The sequence below is a fragment of the Mustela putorius genome, unplaced genomic scaffold, assembly GCF_011764305.1.
Source record: "Mustela putorius furo isolate JIRA1106 unplaced genomic scaffold, ASM1176430v1.1 tig00004039_pilon_pilon_pilon, whole genome shotgun sequence".
In the NCBI taxonomy this organism is placed as follows: domain Eukaryota; kingdom Metazoa; phylum Chordata; class Mammalia; order Carnivora; family Mustelidae; genus Mustela; species Mustela putorius.
The window spans coordinates 452,146-470,520 of NW_025422174.1; the positions used below are offsets into that span (position 1 = coordinate 452,146).

At 61.5% G+C, this 18,375-nt stretch overlaps 2 protein-coding genes across 5 annotated transcripts; one reads left to right on the plus strand and one right to left on the minus strand.

Moving 5' to 3' along the window:
• Window positions 1-127: 127 nt before the first annotated feature.
• On the minus strand, window positions 128-8,362 carry ZNF646 (zinc finger protein 646). The gene is given in 4 exon segments (XM_004773830.3): window positions 128-352; window positions 1,582-1,642; window positions 1,644-6,958; window positions 7,909-8,362. Coding segments are annotated over 3 exon segments (5,418 nt in total). The 5' UTR covers window positions 6,879-6,958; window positions 7,909-8,362; the 3' UTR covers window positions 128-230.
• A 570-nt stretch (window positions 8,363-8,932) lies between these two features.
• ZNF668 (zinc finger protein 668) lies at window positions 8,933-17,418 on the plus strand. 4 transcript variants are annotated; one of them, XM_004773828.3, is made up of 3 exons: window positions 8,933-9,025; window positions 14,538-15,606; window positions 16,019-17,418. In XM_004773828.3, exons 2-3 carry the CDS (start codon window positions 14,936-14,938, stop codon window positions 17,229-17,231), a joined length of 1,884 nt encoding a protein of 627 aa, XP_004773885.1. In that variant the 5' UTR covers window positions 8,933-9,025; window positions 14,538-14,935; the 3' UTR covers window positions 17,232-17,418. The 4 variants fall into 4 exon arrangements, with proteins under 4 accessions (XP_004773885.1, XP_004773886.1, XP_012902035.1 ...); XM_004773829.3 differs by having other exon boundaries at window positions 8,943-9,025; window positions 14,914-15,606; XM_013046581.2 differs by having other exon boundaries at window positions 8,949-9,025; window positions 14,717-15,606.
• Window positions 17,419-18,375: the final 957 nt, after the last annotated feature.

Genomic DNA, 18,375 nt, shown 5'->3' on the forward strand with positions numbered 1-18,375 from the left:
GGGAAGAGCATAGTGACCAAGGCTGAGAAAAGGAGGGTCTCCAAGGACAGGGACGTGAGGAAAACCGTACCCCCTCCTTGGGCAAGAAGCCCGATCCAGGTCCCCTGCACAGCGGGAGAAGAAAATGAGAGACGGGACGCCTCACTACTCCTGAGCAAAACACGGAGATCCGGCCTTTCCCTGCAGCCCGCCCGCCCCCGCCCGTATTCTGATCTTTGGAGACTTGGAGTTTAGAGGGAGAAGCTGAGGTCTGCAGGCCACTGGGGTGAAGGATCCAGAAGTGAGGTCGTGCCGGTGGGAGGAGGGGGCAATGCCATGTCCCCTCTCCCCGCCGCTGGTGCCTTTGGGGCTCCTGGGGACAAAGAGAGGAGGTCACTGAGGGCAGCGAACAGCACACAGCTTGCACCCTGTTCCCAAGCCCTGTAGGCCATCCGGCTGCCCCCGCCCCCGCCACCCCCACCGCGGCCCCAGAAGCCTGCATGAGAAACTCCCAATTATTTTTCCAGGCCTGATTAACTGGCTTCTCACTCATTCCCTTGAGGTCACAAGACATCTTTTATCCTGAAAGCTATCTTGTCGGCTCTCTCAGGGGACTCTCGGCCACCATGCCCTCCTTCCCTGACAATCTCTGGTCAGACCTGCCATCTAGGGACACCCACCCTCGGTGGCCACTTAATGGAATGGGTCCTGGGAGAAGGCCTAGAGACCTCGAGGGGGAGGCTGAAGGCGTGAGCCCAGGGCTCAGAAACAGGCTGCCCCACTCCCCGGCAGGTTCATCCTCCAGCCGGGCTGGGTGGGGTGACTTTCCATGGAGATTCCCCTGATAGAGGACTCGAGATAGGGGCTAATGACTGCGGTTACTACGGTTACTACGGCTGGGCCTGCCTTCAAAGAAACAATTATCTGTGACTCAGTCCTCCAGTTAAAGGTGCGCTGCGGGTAGAGTGGTTTGGTCGGCTCCTGAAGAGGAGATCACAGCAGAGAGAAGAAAGGGTTCAGTGAGGGGAGACATGCGGCAGTACCACTCGCAAAGGACCGAAGGCCTTGATTCCAAGACAAGAGGAGGGGCACGAGACGCAGGGAAGAGGGACAGGGAGCTGGGGGCCAGCCGGTGGCCTGCTTTCCCTGGCCAAGTCCGGGCAGAAGCCACAGAGCAGTCTAGTCTGGGGGTGGCTCCCACGCCCTTCCTCCCTCTCCTGCTCTCCGCCTCAAGGAAAGAGCACCGCCTAGACCATTTCTTTCTCTGGAAATCATTCTGTTTCTGGCTAGATCCGGGAAGTAGCGAGAGGTCATAGGTGCTCCCTTCCCCAAATAAAAAGCCCCTTCCTCTTTGGCTCAGCAGCTGCCCAGGCGCCCACCCCACCCCACCATCCCACACACCATGCTGCTGACCTCAACCTCAGCCCTCACAAGGCAGCATCCTCAAACTAGTTTCCTCCTATCGAAGCTCCCCCCACCCGCCTCACACCTCCTGGAAGCCCCATGACCCTCCCCTCTCATTCCGTGCCCCCCAGCCCGACTCTGTGCCCACCTCCTCCGGAACCTTTCCATCCTCTGCCCAAGCCATTCAGGCCCCCGTACCAGAGCTGGCCACCGTCCACTCTTCCTGGTGCTGCTGCTGGTGCTGCTGAAAGCTGATTCTGGCGGCGGAAGTGGCGGGGGCACTGAGGGCAGGGGAAGGGCCCCTCCCGAGGCGCATGGACCCGCCCGTGACCCTCCAGCCGGGCAGCTGTCCGGAAGGCCTTGCCACAGATGCTGCAGCGGTGGCGCTTGGGGTCTGTGTGGGTCCTGCCGTGGTTCTTAAGGGACAGCAGGTTGGGTAGAAGTTTGGGGCAGAGGGAGCAGGGGTAGAGTCCAGTGGTGTGGGCCTTTTGGTGGTTCAGCAGGCTCCCAGCATGGCGGTAGGACCGCCCACACTGGGCACAGCGGAAGGGCCGTTCCTCTTCGGCCAGAGTGGACTTTACTCCTTGCCCCCCATTAGCACTCCCAGCATCCTCTCCTGGGGCCCTGGGGGCTTCTGATGGGGACTTCCGGGTTCCCCCTTGGCCAGGGGCATCTACCTCATCCTCCATGGTCCCACCGTCAGGACCTGTGGCCTCCTGTATCTGCGGTAGCACCTGACTGAGGCCACTGGCATGTGTGTGCAGGTGACTGGCTAGTTCATGATGAGCCCGAAAGGCCTTGTCACAGTCAGAGCAGGCAAAGGTCTGGGCAGCTACGTGGTTGTGGCTGTGGCTCTTAGTGGCCACAGGACTCCCGAACTCCTCAGGGCAGGGCAGGCAATGGTGGCAGTCGGTCTCAGGGGTGCTGGGGCGGTTCAAAGGGCCTTCCGACGACGGGCAGTACGTCTCGCCACGACGGGTGCAGGAAGAGGGGGGACTCTCTGGCTGGACCTGAAGTCTGCTGTCTCCACTGCGCCAGCTGTCCACAGGACTCAGACTGGGTCCATTGGGCTGGGTGTTGCCGTGACAACAAGGGCTCTTGGGGACAGTGTCCTCCAACTGATTTGCTGGCTTGGTCAGCACATGGCCCTGAGGAACCCAATCTCCACCATGATTCGCTGGTCCCCCCTCTCCTTGCCTCCCTTCGGCCCGGCCTGCGTCCCGGAATCCCGGCTCTGCCGCGGGGACGGGGCTCAGACTCGGCTCCCCCAGCCTCCTGGCTCCACCCTCCAGCCGGGGAACGGATTCAGGACCACCCGATCTGGCCTCCGGTCGCTGGTCCCTGGCCAGGTTCCCCTCACGGCCCTCCGTGTCTGCCGGACTTCGGGGCTCCTCGTGCTCCCGCAGGTGCTGCTCCAGAGAGCCCCGGCCAGGGAAGCCCCGGCCACACAGGGCACAGCGCATGGCTGCCCGCCGGGACAAGCCCGCTCGCCGCCGCCGGCTCTCGGAGTGCAGCCGCTGGTGGTCCTTCAGGGCCATGCTGTTGGAGTAGGTCTTGGGGCACGTGGAGCACCTGTACTGGCCCGTCTCGTGGCTGCGCCGGTGGTTCAGGAGGCTGCCCGCGTGGCGGTAGCTGCGCCCACACTGCCCGCACCCGAAGGGCCGGTCCTCCCGCCGCAGCTTCCGCGCGCCCCCGGCCCCGGCCCGCTCGGCATGGACCCGCTGGTGGCTGGCCAGCTGCTTCCGCAGCCGGAAGGCCTTGCCGCACTCGCCGCAGCCGAAACGCCGGGGGTCGGCGTGGATGCGCCGGTGGTTCTTCAGGGACATGAGGTTCGAGAAGCCTTTGGAGCAGGCCTGGCAGCCAAAGTGGCCGGTCTGGTGGCTCTGGCGGTGGTTGATAAGGCTGCCGGCGTGCTTGTACGACCGGCCACACACCTCGCAGCTGAAGGGCCGCTCGGGGCTGGCCTCGGTCTGGCAGCTCTTTTCCGCCGTCTCCAGCCTCGGCTCCTCCTCCTCCCGCCTCCCGGCGGCCTCCCGCCACTCCTCCTCCACGGGCTCCGCTTTCTCTTCCTGGAACCTGCCCCCATCTGCCGGACCCAGCCCTTCTTCGGCGGCGTCCTGAGCCTCGCCGCTGCCCCCCGCCTCCGGGATGGGCCCCACGTGGGGCTCAGAGCCCTTGCAGCGCGGGTGGTTCCGCAGGTGGTTCCGGTAGGCGGCCAGGTTTGGGTAGCGGCGGGAGCAGACAGGACAGGTGAAGTCACCCGTCTGGTGGATCTTGCGGTGGTTCACCAGGCTGCCCCCGTGGCGATAGGTCTTGCCGCACTGGTTGCAGCGGAAGGGGCGGGGCTGGGCCTCTGCCGCGCTGTCCTCGCCGCCGGGCCTGCAAAGGCTGTCCGCAGCCACAGCACCGGCTCCCTCTCCAGACTTTGTGTCCTCGCCCCCCCCAGACAGAGGGGTCCCTGCGCCCTCAAAGACGCGGTCACCACCTGCAGCCCTTCCCATGGCATCACTGGGCTCTCCTAAGTGGCTGGGAGCTTCATCTGTGGCGTTCCCAGAACTCTGACTTTGGTGGTGACGCTCCAGGCTCCCTAGGTCGTCATAGGTGTGACCACAGCAGCCACAAATGTGCCCGTAACCGGCTCCGCCCAGTGCCTCCACCTCCCGCTGCAGCTGATTCAACAGCTCTGCTTCCGAGAGCTGCAGCGGAGGGCTCTGGGTAGAGGCTGCCCCTGTGGCTCCTTCCTCTTCTCCCTCCTCCTCTGAGCCCTCCGTCAGGCCAGAGGAATCATGAGCCTGGCGCCGGTGAAGCCTGTAGCCAGCCCGACCCGGGAAGATCATGCCACAGAGGCAGCAGAGGAAAGGCTGTGCAGGGTCTGCCTCCCCAGGCCCGTGGTTCTGGAAGTGGCTGCGCAGGGCAGGCAGAGAGTCAAACTCCTTCGGGCAGAGGGAGCACTGATAGATGCCCGGCGGGTGACAGGGCCGGTGGCTCAGCAGGCCAGAGGCATGAGGGAAAGAATGCCCACAGTCAGAACACGTGTGCGAGACCTCAGCCTGCCAGCCAGGGCCAGCTTCGGGAGACTGGGGAGGGGAGCTGGCCTGGCCAGTGGCTGCCATGGGGTCTCCATCCAGCCTGGTGAGACCATCACAGAGGCGAGGCCCACCGCGTTCCTCATCGCCCGCGATCTCCAAGTTGTCCAGCAAACAGGCCTCCTTCCTTTCCAGCCCCGCCTCGGTCTGCCTGCTCTCCTTCGCACCCTGGACATGGGCCTCCGCTTGCTCAAGCCCACATTCGGTCCTTTCGGCTTCAGCCTGCAAACAGCCCCCATCACTTCCCAAGCTGCCTTCGGTTCCATTAGGGGCCCCCCCAGAAGGGTCTTGCAGGCAGTCCGGGCCCTCACTTTCCACCAACTCTTGGGTCCAGGTCCCGCCCAATGGGAGTCTGGCCTCTCCGCCGCTGCCAGCACTGCTAGCCCGCCTCCGGTGCTGCCTGCTCCACCGCCCGCTGTGGCGTCGCAAATGGTTCTTCATGGCGGCCATGGTGTGGAAGTGCTTGGCGCAGGCCCCACAGCTGAAGTCCCCCGTCTGGTGGGTCTGCCTGTGGTTGATAAGGCTGCCCGAGTGGCGATAGCTCTTTCCACAATCTTTGCAGGCAAATGCCCGAGGAGGGGACATCCTGGTCTCTGTCCTGCTGTCTTCCCCTTCCCCGTGGGTCTGGCTGTGACGTTCGAGGCTCTCAGGGTCTTCAAAGAGCAACCCACACGTGCTACAGATCTGGGGTGCTGTCCTATTTGTTGCTGGTGGGACATCAGCTGCCTCCTCTTCATGTCTGCACCCATGCCCCTGATCTGTATGTGGGGCTGCCTCTGCTGCTTCCACCTGGTCACGAGGGAGCTCTACCTTGAGGTGGCTGGGGGGCCCCTCGGCCCCTGGGCCTGCACTGCGGCGAGCAGCTTTGCAATGTACCCGCACGTGATTACGCAGGGCCATAAGGTTGGGGTACTTGCGGGGACAGACTGAGCACTGGTACTCTCCTGTCCGATGACTGTGGCGGTGGTTCACCAGGCTCCCCCGGTGGCGGTAAGCCCGACCACACTCATCACACTTATAGGGCCGGTGGTCCAGGGTGGTGGTGGGGACCTCTTCCTCTTTGTGGCTGGTATCAGCCGTGGGCAGGGGAGCTGCTGGCACTGATGGCTGCCCATCCTCCCCAGCTCCTTGCCGGGGCCTGTGATGAGCCCGCACGTGGTTTTTGAGGGCAGCTGCGTTGAACAGCTGTTTGGAACAGATGGAGCAGGGGTAGACTCCTGTCTGGTGGCTCTTGCGATGGTTGATGAGGCTCCCAGCATGGCGGTAAGTACGGCCACAGTCCCCACAGCGGAAAGGCCGGTACTCCTCTAGGCCACCGTCCTCCAGCTCCCCAGAGGTGCTGAGCTCCCCGGAGCAGTTCAGCATCTGAGCAGTCGGGAGCTGGTCCTGGCTGCTCTCATCTGTGTGCCCGTTGGCAGTGGGCATCCCTTTCTCTTCCCATAGCTGCTCCTGCCTTTCACCCTCATGGGTCTGTTGGTGGTCCAGCAGCTCTCGGGGAAGCCGGAAGGCACGGGGACAGTGGGGACACTGGTAAGGCTGATATTGGGCATGGAGTCGGGAGTGGTTCTTCAGAGCCATGAGGTTAGAGAACTCCTTGAAGCAGACGGCACAAGGGTAGATGCCAAGGGTGTGGCTCTGACGGTGGTTGGTGAGGCTCCCAGCATGCTTGTAAGTCTTGCCACATTGACTACACTTGTACCGCCGTTCCTCCTCCGCAGGAGGTGACTGAGTGGGCTCCTGGCCCCCCGTGAAGTTCACTACTGATTCCGCTAAATACTGTTCCAAATTACTAAGGAGACTGCTCGCTGGGGTGGGGAGCGGGGTGGCTCTGGCAGAGTTAGTAGTGGGCCCCCAGCTCTCTGCACCCCCCTCGGAATCTGGCTGGCTTTGCCAGCCTTCTCTTTGTCTGGTGGGTCGATCTTCCCAAGTGCTCAGAGCTGCCCTGGGGTCAGGCCCAGACTCACAGCCAGATGTCTCTTCAGCCTGTTTTTTCTGGCTCATCCAGCTTTCCCCAGGGCTGGGCCTCTGGTCCCTAGAGTCAGAGGAGACTGGTTCCCCCTGCAGGTGTGGAATGACTTCCCTGGATCGGGGAGGCCTGTGCCTACGGCGGCCCTCAGGAGCATGAGTCCTCATATGGCTCTTGAGGGCCACGGGATTGGTGAAGTCCTTGCCACAGGTGGTACAGGGGTAGAGGCCAGTCTCGTGGGTCCGACGGTGGTTGACCAAGCTCCCTGGGTGACGGTAGCCCCGCCCACACTGCTGACAGCGGTAGGGCCGAGGGATGCCGTCTGCCTCCTCAGTGTCCTGCGTGGATGGATGGAGCAGCTCTCGGTGCCGGGACAGTTCCGGGAGACTAGGAAAGTGGCGCTGACAGTCAGAGCAGCTGAGTGAGGTGGGCGTGTCTTCCATGAGGCCGGTGGCAAACCCTGGAGGTTCAGGAAAAGCAGGCAGGTGGCAGCAGCATCCTCCTCTAGTGGCAGGGCAACGGCCTAGGAAGAGGGGGCAGTGGTCAGAAGGCAGGCCTGAGTTCACACTGCCTCATGGCTCTACAAGCAACAAGCTCATCAGCTCACGGAAGTGCTCCCCAAGCACTAATGCCCAGGGACCTGCTTTCTGTTAGGTCTACTCTGGAAGCACCCGTCCTCTAAGGCCTCCCGCAAGCTCCCCAAAGACGGAAGCTCCCCCAGGCCTAACGCATCCCTAGAGATTTAGATAAGAAAACGAACGTCTAGAGGGACGCAACCGATCTGTGAGCACAGACCCGCCTACCTCGGCCCCTCCGGCCATATCCAAGGAAACCGCCTGTGCCTAGCCTTCACTGCTGTATGATCCCCAACCGACCAACCAGCCTATCCCCTGCGAACTCTGCATAGGAGACCCGCACCTCTTCTGGGCCCTCCGGGGTGAGAAGTCCAAGCCTCTGCCCTTGGCCCCCGGCTAAGCAGAGCGAACAGGCACCGCTCCGCAGCCCTTTTCTCCAGCTCCGGCGGGGACCGGAGAGCTGGGGTCAGCACCAAGCCCTGGCTTGTCCCCCCACCTCCCCTGTTCCTTTCAGGGTCACCAGGTCTCCTTCGCGACTCCCCCGGGTCGGGGAAGCCCCCGACGTGCTCGTTACAGCGCATCCGCACGCGCTTCTCGCCTTGCCTCCGGCTCGTCCTCCGGCATCTCCGGCGACGGCGGCCGCACCGTGAGCTCAGAGCGGACACTCGTCGGCCCCGGGGGCTCCAGGCGCGCCGCGGCGCCGTCCCCGCGGCTGACCCGGGCGCACACCCGGGGGCCGCGGCGCGCCGCTTCCCGAAGCCCCCTCTGTCCGCAGCAGGCCCCGGCCCGTCCGACGCCGCGGCCCCGGCCCGTCCGGAGGCCTCGCTCCCGTGGGACCCCCGCGCAGCTCGAGCCTCCGGACCACAGCCCGCACCGACGCGGCTCCCCGACTCCTCACCTCACAAAGCCCCGTCGCTCGAGCCCGGTCTCCGGGTCAGCCGCCCGTCGGGGCCGCTCGCCTCTCTCCTGTCCTCGGCCCGGCGCCCCCCGGGACCCCACCTCGCGCGCGCGGCCCCCGTCGTTCCCGCCGCGGGGGCGTCCGTTGGGGACGGCGCACGGGAGCGCGCCTGCGCACTGGGACCCTCCCCCTGACTGCAGCCGCGCGCCCCGGGGGATGGCTGTGGGGGGCCCTCGCGCTCCCACGCACGCGCCCCTCGCCAGGGCTCCGGGGAGGCGGGGAGGGAGGGACAGAAGGAAAGGAGAAGAGGGAGAGGGCGCAGCTGGCCGGCGCCACGGTCTACCCCAGCTCCGCGGACACTTCCTATTGTTACTAGGAAACAGGAAGTGTCCTGGCCGCAAAAGGTTCCCCTCGAAACCTCTGCCTCGAGCGCACTTCCTGCGCCGCCCCCGAGACAGCGGCTCCACAGACACCCTTCCGGGGTTGCGGGAGAGGGTGCAGCAGCGCGATTCCGACCCCGCCCAGGAGGGTCGACGCGGTAGGTAGCGTCGCACCACCGCCAGCCACACTTCCGGCACGAGCTGCGCAAATGGTTCCGGGGCAGAGGACGGCAGCACAAGGGGAAAAAAAGGCGTCCTGCGGCTCTGGCCCCGATACCTGAGCGACACTTTCCGTGGGGTCCCCTGAGAAACTGCCCAAGGCAAATGGAGGGAATCTCGTCACTCCGTGACACCGAGAGAACTCTGGCGGAATGGAAGCGGGCTGGGGCACTGCACATCTTGCCAGGACCCTTCTCTCCTCCCGCCCTCCAGCTCTTGGTGACCTGTCCCCAAGCTAGCAGTGGCCCGGCAGATACCGTACCGCTGTCTGGCGTCCCCTGTCATGAGCACCCAAAGAGAACCCCGGCGAGATGTTTCTCCGCCACCCGCGCCCGCAGTGCCGGAGAAACTTCGCCTTCCTCCCGGGCGCGCAAAGCTCCCGCCCACTTCCGCTTGCCGGCCCCGCCTCCCCTCCCCCCCGCTGGGTCCTAGCGCCGGCCCCTCCCTGGCAGTGTCCCGGACTCCGCCGGCGAGAGCAGCTGCCGCGGACGCCACGGACCCGACCCAAGTTCGCGGAGGTACGAGATGCCGGCGGGAAGCCGCGGGGAACCCCGGGCCGCCCCAGCGCGGACGCAGTCCTAGAGGCCTCGGTTTCCCGCGGGTGCAGAGGGCGGATGGGGTTGGCCTGGCGCGAGCAGCGCGGGCGGGGCAGGAGGAGTGCAGCCCCGGGAGGGCGCCGGCGGGCTCCGGCCCAGCGGGTCCTAGAACCCGCCGGTTGTCCCCGCGGGCCGGCTGCTGCGGACTCCAGGGCTCGGCCGGCGCGGCTGCCCGCCTCGTGCGGTGCGGGCCTCGGGGGTCCTAGAGCCCGCCATGTTGCGGGCTTTTGTCCCGGGCGCGCGGCCCGCCTAACGAGGCCCCCGGCGCCCGCGCGCCCCTCCCCGGCCGAGGCCCGGCCGCCCCGCCCGCGGTCCTAGAGCCCGCCATCTTGCGGGCCTTTGTCCGGCGTGCGGCCCTCCGCCCATTCATTAGTTGGTGCTCCGGGTCTCCGTCCGCTCCTTCCGGACTCCATCTCCACGGCCGCGTTCCCGGCCTCGGACACGAGTCCGCCCCGGCTTCGGGCCCGCGGGGTGGCCTGGCGAGGGCGCCGACGCGTCGATCGTTGCTGGGAGCGGGAGGCGCCGGGTCTCCGCAGCTTTAGGCCCTTCTCGGCGCTGCCCCTCGGCCCGAGCCCTTCAAACTCCCGCGGGCCTCGAGGCCCCGTTTTCCTGTGGGGAAGCCCGAGGCCGGAGCGCCCCTGGCCCTGGCCCTGGCCCTGCCGCGGGTCCGGGGAAGCGCGCGTTTGAAGGGTGCCAGGGTTTTTCCCGGGGGAGGCGGCGGCCGAGGGCTCCGGGGCGGGGGGCTGCAAGCGGAGACGCATTTCGGGGGGAACGCTGGAGGACTGAGGCCGGGGTGCGCTCGCTCTCGGGAGGGCAGCCCCGCGCTGGAGCCGAGGCTGGGAAAGTGGGTTGGGAGTGGGCTGGGAGCTGCGCAGCGTGGACGCTTCGGGGAGCGTCAGCCCTCACTCTGCGCGGCTCCTGGGTCCGCACTCGGCTCCTCGCGGCCGCCTGCCTGCCGTCTGCGTATGGACAGCCGGGGAGACCGAGGCGCAGAGGGACAAAAACGGATTCCTTTCTGCTTCATCCCCGCGGGCAGGGCCCTAGCCTAAGCTGTCTGGGAAGTAAATCAAGGCCTCTAGCATGTACAGCCTGTTGGGGCAGCATCTCCCTCCTAAACCAGTGAAGCAAAGACCAGCCTCCCTCACCAGAGCAGTGGACGCACCGTGGGGTGCTGGCTGGTATTTGGACGTTGTGAACTTGGAAAGGCAGAGAAATTCAGTTAATAAATAGTCGTTGACAGTCTCACAAACCCCCAGTATGGGGGAGGCCGTAGACCTGGGTTTGAATTCTGTCTCACTTTGTTTTGGGGCATCAGCCACAGTTCTAGGTGTACAGGAGACAAAAAATAATAATAATAATTAATAAATAAAGGTTCCTGGCTCTTTGCCAGCCTGGAGACAGAGGATTAATAATCCAGCCATAAAATGTGCAAGTGCAACATTAAATGTATAAGCAACAATCAGCACAGAAAGCAGAAGTTTTTTGTTTTCTGGATTTTTAAAAAGATTTTACTTACTTATTTGAGAGAGAGAGAGAGCACTAGCAAGGGAGGGGCAGAGAGAGACAAAGCAGGCTCCCCGCTGAGGACAGAGGCCAATGCAGGGCTCAATCCCAGGACCCTGGGATCATGACCTGAGCCGAAGGCAACCACTCAACCAACTGAGCCACCCCGGCACCCCAGAAAGCAGAAGCTTGAGAGCCAGACCACTTGGCTTTGAATATTAGCTGTGGCTAACGAGTTCATATCTGTTCCCCTCAGTATCCTTGTCTGTAAAACGGGGGAAATAATACTGTTTAACTTAGTCTGTTCAGGCTAAGCATAACAACAACAACAACCAAAAAACCCACACAGACTGAAGGGGCTTAAACAACAGAAATTTATTTCTCACAGTTCTGGAGGCTGGGAAGTCCAAGATCAAGATGCTGGCCAATTCACTTCCTGGTGAGGACCCTTTTCCTGGCCTATAGGTGTCCTCCCTCTGGTTATAGCCTCACAGGGCCTTCTCCATGCATGCGCTCATTCATAAATGTCACAAGACATTTCTAAGCAGTCGCGAGGCTTAGCCTGAGTAGCACCCACAAAATGCATAGAACGATACCTGGCCAGTGGTAAGCTTGCAAGGAATGTTACCCAGATGACACCATATGGGAAACTGAAGAGGAGGGACTAGTGATTAGCAAGAATCCAAAACTGCATTAAGGAAGGTGGTAGTCAGGGAAAGCCTTCTTTGAGGAGGTGACAGGGGACTGAGGCCCAAATGAAATCAAAGCGTTAGCTACACAGTGATCCTTGGGGAACAGTGGTTCTGGCAGAGGGAGCTACTGGTACAGAGGCCTTGGGGTGGAAAGGAATTTAGCTCTTTTTGGGAAAGAAAGGGAGGAGTGGGCAGGTAGAGAGGAGTGGGAGGTGGAGTCGCCTCCACAAGGGAAAGATGCAGGTCTGTCCTAGGAGCAGTGGAAAGCCTCCGGATGCGGCGCATAAACCTGAAGTAAATACAGACTGGTGGAGAAAGAGCCCAGCCCGGGGGCCTGAAAACTTGGAGTCTGGGCCTCTTGACAGCTAGGTGTCCTTGTAAAGTGCTTACGGGGGCCTTCCTCTCTGAAAGAGAGGCCTGGTAGCAATGCCCCTCTTCTAGAAGCTTTGTGAAGACCTAAGGATGTGTCTTTGGTTCTTACGTGTTAAGTGTTGGCTGAGGTGACCCCAAGAGCGTGTGTCCGAGTCCCATACTCCCTGGATGGTGACTGTCGCACAGGGGTTCACGGACCTGACCTGGAGAAATCCCAGTCTAGGGGGTGGTGGGTGGAAGGTCCTTGGTAAATAATGAAGCGAGGAGCGAATGGTGGATTTTAAGGTTTCTTTGTTTTGTTTTTAGATTTTATTTATTCATTTGAGAGACAGAGTGTTTGAGAGACAAAGAGAGAGAGAGCATGAGTGGTCAGAGGGGCAGTGGGAAAGGGAGCAGCAGGCTGCCCACTGAGCAGGGAGTCCAAAGCAGGGCTGGATCCCAGGACCCCAAGGTAATGACTTGAGCTGAAAGCAGATGCTTAACCAACTGAGCCACCCAGGCGCCCTAATGGTGGGATTTTAGCCTACATAGTCCCCTGCTCTTTGTGGATGGGCTCTTGGTGCAACCAACCTGATGCTTCCCTACCTTCCCCCCCCCAGGAAGTGCTTTAGGAGGACAGGTGTACACCTCCAGATAGGAACACTGAAGCCCAGAGCTTGGAACCCAGGCAGGGGTCAAACCCTCGGAGAGGGACACAGACGCAAAAAGGGTGCTGGTTTTGGTCTCAAGGTGTTCCACAGGGGTGAGAGAGCATGAAGATGTGGCTTGAACTCTGGGTTCTGATCAGCGTAGGGAGGGCCCAGACAACTGATGCAAGAGCCCAGTAACTCAAGGCAAATTAAACACCTCGATTCAAGCTCCAGCTGTGAGTCTATCTCTGTGACCATGGGCTAGTCTCTAAACCTCTGGGAACCTCAGTTCATTTTTTTGTGAATGAGGACAAGCATCCCTAGCTCGGGAAGCTCTAAGAGAGTGACCCAAGGGAGCATGCTCCGCGAAGTGACTGGCTCTAAGAAGACTCTCAATACTTGAGGGCAGTTATTCACAGAATTCAACCAACACTAGGAAGTACTATTATTTTTTTTTTAAAGATTTTATTTATTTATCTGACAGACAGAGATCACAAGTAGGCAGAGAGAGGAAGGGAAGCAGGCTCCCTGCTCAGCAGGGAGCCAGATGCAGGACTCCATCCCAGGACCCTGGGATCATGACCTGAGCCGAAGGCAGAGGCTTTAACCCACTGAGCCACCCAGGCGCCCAGGGAAGTACTATTATTATCTCCATTTTTCAGATGAGAAAATCGAGGTGCCGTGACATGAAGTAAATGGCACAGGGTCATAGCTAGGAAGTGAGTGAGGCAAGACTGGAAGCCAGGCAGTTTGGCTTCAGAGATGGGACACTTAGCCACAATGCTACACTGATTGTCTGAGCCTCAGGTTCCTTTTCTGTAAAAAAGGAATATATATAACAGAACACGCCTCACAGTGTTGACGTGAAGTTTGAGTTAACACATGTAAAGAGCTTAGGATACTGCCTTTTACTGAGGCAAGTCCTCAGTAAACAGGAACTATCATTTTTATTTAAGGGAAACTTTATCAGTCAGACTGTCCAGAGATGGTCTAGAAAGGAGTTAGTGACTGCCTAATCCAGAGATAGGGAAGAATCCCCTGGAAATTCTAGGGAGAATTCAAGCCACGGGGAAGGTTAGGCCTCATGCCCTTTAACTCACCTTCCAGCCCCAGCACTTAGTGGGAAAAGTGAGGGGGGGTTGGGAACCAAACCAAAACAAGCTGAGACTGGAACAGAGCTGTGCGGGGTTAGGGCCAAAAACCATAGGGGAGATACAGGAAGAGCTTCCTTGGGGAAGTGGGGCTCAAAGAAAGGCTTGGTGGGCTTTGTAATAGCCAGGAGGAACCTGGGAGCTTGCATGGTGTGCTGGAAGTCATCAGAAGTTACTGAGCAGGGGACAAAGTATGACATGATACCTAAAGAAGATTCTGGCTGCCTGTACACATGGCGTTTTTTTGTGTCTAGGGGCGGGAGACTGGGGAAGGGCCACTAGGCAGAAAGGTACTGTCCAAGATTCAGCCCGTGCCATTTACCCCAAGGGCTCCCTGTGGGTCCTGACTTGGAAACCACCAACCCCTGTGGTATACAGATGAGGAAGCAGGCCTAGAAAGGAGCACTCGACTCAGGCTCCTTCTGCCCAGACTAGCTTCGGGACACACCTGGCTCCCACCACGGCCTACAGCAGCACCCTTACCCCGCACACTGGCCGCCCCTGCAGCTGCTGCCAGTGCTCCCTAAGTGGATCTGCCCATAATCCTCTTCTTTTCATCCCCTTGGGAGGATGAGCTGGTGTTAAGACTAATGCAGCCATTAATCCTATTTCCTCCCAGCCGTGAGCCCCAGGAGCCGCTGGGTGGAATGAGAAAGAAGAGGCCTTAGCTAGAGCGGGTGCCCCGGGACGCCAGGCTAAATCAGATGTATTGATTGTGACTGAGACACATCTAACTGCTAGCAGCTGAAGCTGCCCGGAGGGTAGTGAGTTCCCCGTTACCAGAGCTATGGGAACAGGAGCCCAACAGCGATTCCGGAGCAGAGGGCGGACCAGGATTCCTGGCTGGGGTGGAGTCCCTTACAGCTGTGCAAGGCCAGAATTCTGTGAAAAGTTGCTGCCTCTGACTAACCAGAGGGGAAAGACCGAGTACATGCGCTGGGGACTGGGGACCTGTCACTTCAGACAGACGGCGCCGGTCGCTAGTTAGCCCACTAATTCTGCCTTCTTCGGGACCTGCCTCTGCCTTCCCTGGGAACTTGGCCGCCTTCAGGCCGGGCCCACATCCGGGTAACCTCTGTGTCTGCAGCCCTGCAGGGGACCCTGTGCCCTGGCACAGGCCTTAGCCGCTGAGCTGCAGGAGGATGGGGAGATGGACGGAGCCTGGGCCTTCTGGGATGCTTCAGCCTTTGGAGAAGCTCAGGGCCTGGGGAAGAAAGTACCGGTGGACATTTGATGACGCCAGCCCCCTCTCTCGGCCCCTCCAAGGTTACCTGGTCCAACTTCTTCCATCAGTGAACAGCCCAGAGAGCAAACGCCAGTTCAGAGCGTGAGAGCCAGGGATGTTTGGAAGGAGAGATAGGACCCTCCCTGGTGAGACAAATGCAGATAAGACGGAGTCCCCTTGAGGCCTTAGAGAACGCCAAAGGGACGCGGCTGGTGTCTTAACTCTGCTTCTTTCCTAGACAAGCTCCAGCCTTGGAAGCCATGGAGGTGGAGTCTGCGGAGGCCCGGTCCCCCGCGCCCGCCGCCGCCCCCGCCCCCGCGCCGGGCTACAAGCGCTCCGGCCGCCGCTACAAGTGCCTGTCCTGCACGAAGACGTTCCCAAATGCGCCTCGGGCCGCGCGTCACGCGGCCACACACGGCCCCGTAGACTGCGCAGAAGAGGTGGCGGAAGCCAAGCTGAAGCCAGAGACAGAACCCAAGGCCGAGGATGCTGGCGGGGACAAGGTGTCAGGCGCACCGGCCAAGCCTCGGCCTTACGCGTGCCCGCTGTGCCCCAAGGCCTACAAAACGGCTCCCGAGCTGCGCAGTCATGGCCGCAGCCACACTGGCGAAAAGCCCTTCCCTTGCCCCGAGTGTGGCCGCCGCTTCATGCAGCCCGTGTGCCTGCGTGTGCACCTGGCCTCCCATGCCGGCGAGCTGCCCTTCCGCTGCGCTCACTGCCCCAAGGCCTACGGCGCGCTCTCCAAGCTCAAGATCCACCAGCGCGGTCACACGGGCGAGCGGCCCTACGCTTGCACCGACTGCGGCAAAAGCTTCGCCGACCCCTCGGTGTTCCGCAAGCACCGGCGCACGCACGCCGGCCTGCGGCCCTACGGCTGCGAGCGCTGCGGCAAGGCCTACGCGGAGCTCAAGGACCTTCGCAACCACGAGCGGTGAGGGCGCGGTGCGGGGGCCCGTCGGGGAGAGCTAGGGAAGGGCCGGCCCGGGGAGCCCTGGGAACGGGGGCGAGGGGAGCCCGTGGGAAGGCGAGCGGGCGGGCTGCGGGGAGAGCCGAGCGCCGGGGAGCAGGGGGTGCCCCAGCTGGGTGCGGCGGGGCGGACCGCGCGCGGGGCTGGACGTGGTGCCCAGAGGATCCCTGGCGGACGCTGGCGGGCCGGAGTGGAGCCGGCCTGGGCGCGCGGGGCCAGGTCTTCCCCGGGGTCTAGAGCCGGCCGGAAGGTTCCCGCCCCGGGGCGCAGCCGCTGGTCCCCGGGGACACCAGGAGGCGCCGCGGTCCAGCGCGGCCAGCACAGGGGCCGGGTGCCAGGCCCGCCGCCGCCTCATGCCGCGTCCCCTGCTCCGCAGGTCCCACACCGGGGAGCGCCCCTTTCTCTGCTCCGAGTGCGGGAAGAGCTTCTCGCGCTCGTCCTCGCTCACGTGCCACCAGCGCATCCACGCGGCGCAGAAGCCCTACCGCTGCCCGGCCTGCGGCAAGGGCTTCACGCAGCTCAGCTCCTACCAGAGCCACGAGCGCACGCACTCGGGCGAGAAGCCCTTCCTGTGCCCGCGCTGCGGCCGCATGTTCTCCGACCCGTCGAGCTTCCGGCGCCACCAGCGCGCGCACGAGGGCGTGAAGCCGCACCGCTGCGAGAAGTGCGGCAAAGACTTCCGACAGCCGGCCGACCTGGCCATGCACCGGCGGGTGCACACGGGGGACCGGCCCTTCAAGTGCCTGCAGTGCGACAAGACGTTCGTGGCGTCCTGGGACCTCAAGCGCCACGCGCTGGTGCACTCGGGCCAGCGGCCGTTCCGCTGCGAGGAGTGCGGGCGGGCCTTCGCCGAGCGCGCCAGCCTCACCAAGCACAGCCGCGTGCACTCGGGCGAGCGCCCCTTCCACTGCACGGCCTGCGGGAAGTCCTTCGTGGTCTCGTCCAGCCTCCGGAAGCACGAGCGCACCCACCGAAGCAGCGAAGCCGCAGGGGCGCCCCCACCGCAGGAGCTGGTCGTGGGGCTGGCCCTGCCCGTCGGCGTGGCGGGCGAGGGCGCCACCGGCCCCGCCGCGGGCGCCGCGCTAGGGGACCCCCCAGCAGGGCTGCTCGGGCTGCCCCCGGAATCGGGCGGGGTGATGGCCACCCAGTGGCAGGTGGTGGGCATGACGGTGGAACACGTGGAGTGCCAAGATGCTGGGGTTGGGGAGGCTCCTGGTCACCTGGCGGGGGCAGGCGAGGTGGGGGCAGAGGAGGTGGACGAGAAGCCGCCGCAGTTTGCCTGCCGCGAGTGCAAGGAGACCTTCTCCACGCTGACGTTGCTGCGGCGGCACGAGCGCTCGCACCCGGAGCTCCGACCCTTTCCCTGCACCCAGTGTGGCAAGAGCTTCTCTGACCGGGCTGGGCTGCGCAAACACAGCCGCACCCACAGCTCTGTGCGCCCCTACACCTGCCCCCACTGCCCCAAGGCCTTCTTGAGTGCCAGTGACCTGCGCAAGCACGAGCGCACCCACCCTGTGCCCATCGGGACCCCCACGCCCCTGGAGCCCCTTGTGGCTTTGCTAGGAATGCCTGAGGAGGGACCAGCTTGAGGCCCATGCCCCCTCCACCTCACGGCCAGGAGCCCAGACTTCACAGGGTGCCTCCTGAACCTCTCTGCCCCTGCTTTTTAGACTCCAGATTCCTGTCCCCCGGGCAGCTAGCTTTCCTTGCCAGCAAAGAGTTGGGGGACAGAGACACGTGTCCTCTGAGCAACACTCATTAAAACATTCACTTTGACACTGGGTTGTCTTCTGTTTTGGCTGGGGGAAACGGAATGGGAGTTTGGGCATCACATAAGGTTCACTGGAGACCCCTGGATTGACAGATTAGAAACCAGAAGTGTCTTTGGCTGGCTTGTTTCCCAGTGTATATTTTCAGAATGTCTTGACAAAGGGTTCCCTGGTCAAGGAAGTACAGGAAATACCCTGTGCCCTTCTTGGGGATTTTTGGTGATCAAAAGTGTATTAAAGTCACTGATACAACAATGAACAAATCTACTTACATTTGTTTAGCCCAATGTTATTTCATCATGGAAACTTTTTACTGAGTAGTTCCATCCTTTTATAGATAATCCACTGAGGTCCAAAACTAGTGTATTTCGTATACTGCAATAACAAACCAGAAAACCCACGTAGGGGATGAAGGGGTTCCACTCACAGTAACAAGAAAACCCATAAACTATAAAGGAATAAGCCTCACAAGAAACATGCAAAACCCATATGAAGAAAATGGTATCCCCGTTCTGAAGGTTGTAACCCCTAAGTGAAAGGAGACATACTAAGTACCTGAATGGAAAAACATTAAAAATGTTGATTCTTCAGGTGTCTGGGTGGCTCAGTTGGTTAAGCAACTGACTTCAGCTCAGGTCATGATCCCAGAGTCCTGGGATCGAGTCCTGCATCAGGCTCCCAACTCCATAGGGAGTTTGCTTCTCCCTCTGACCTTCTCCTCTCTCATACTCTCTCTCACTGTCTCTCTCAAATAAATAAATAAAATCTTTTTTAAAAAAGTCCATTAGCAAAGGACTAATTAAGTAAGGCTAGCCACTGTAAAATATATTATGCAGCTATTTTTTAAAATGACATTTATTAACCCAGGTTTTTGAAAGATCTCCCAAAAATATGTCAAGTGAAAAAAATAAGATGCAGGGGCGCCTGGGTGGCTCAGTGGGTTAAGCCGCTGCCTTCGGCTCGG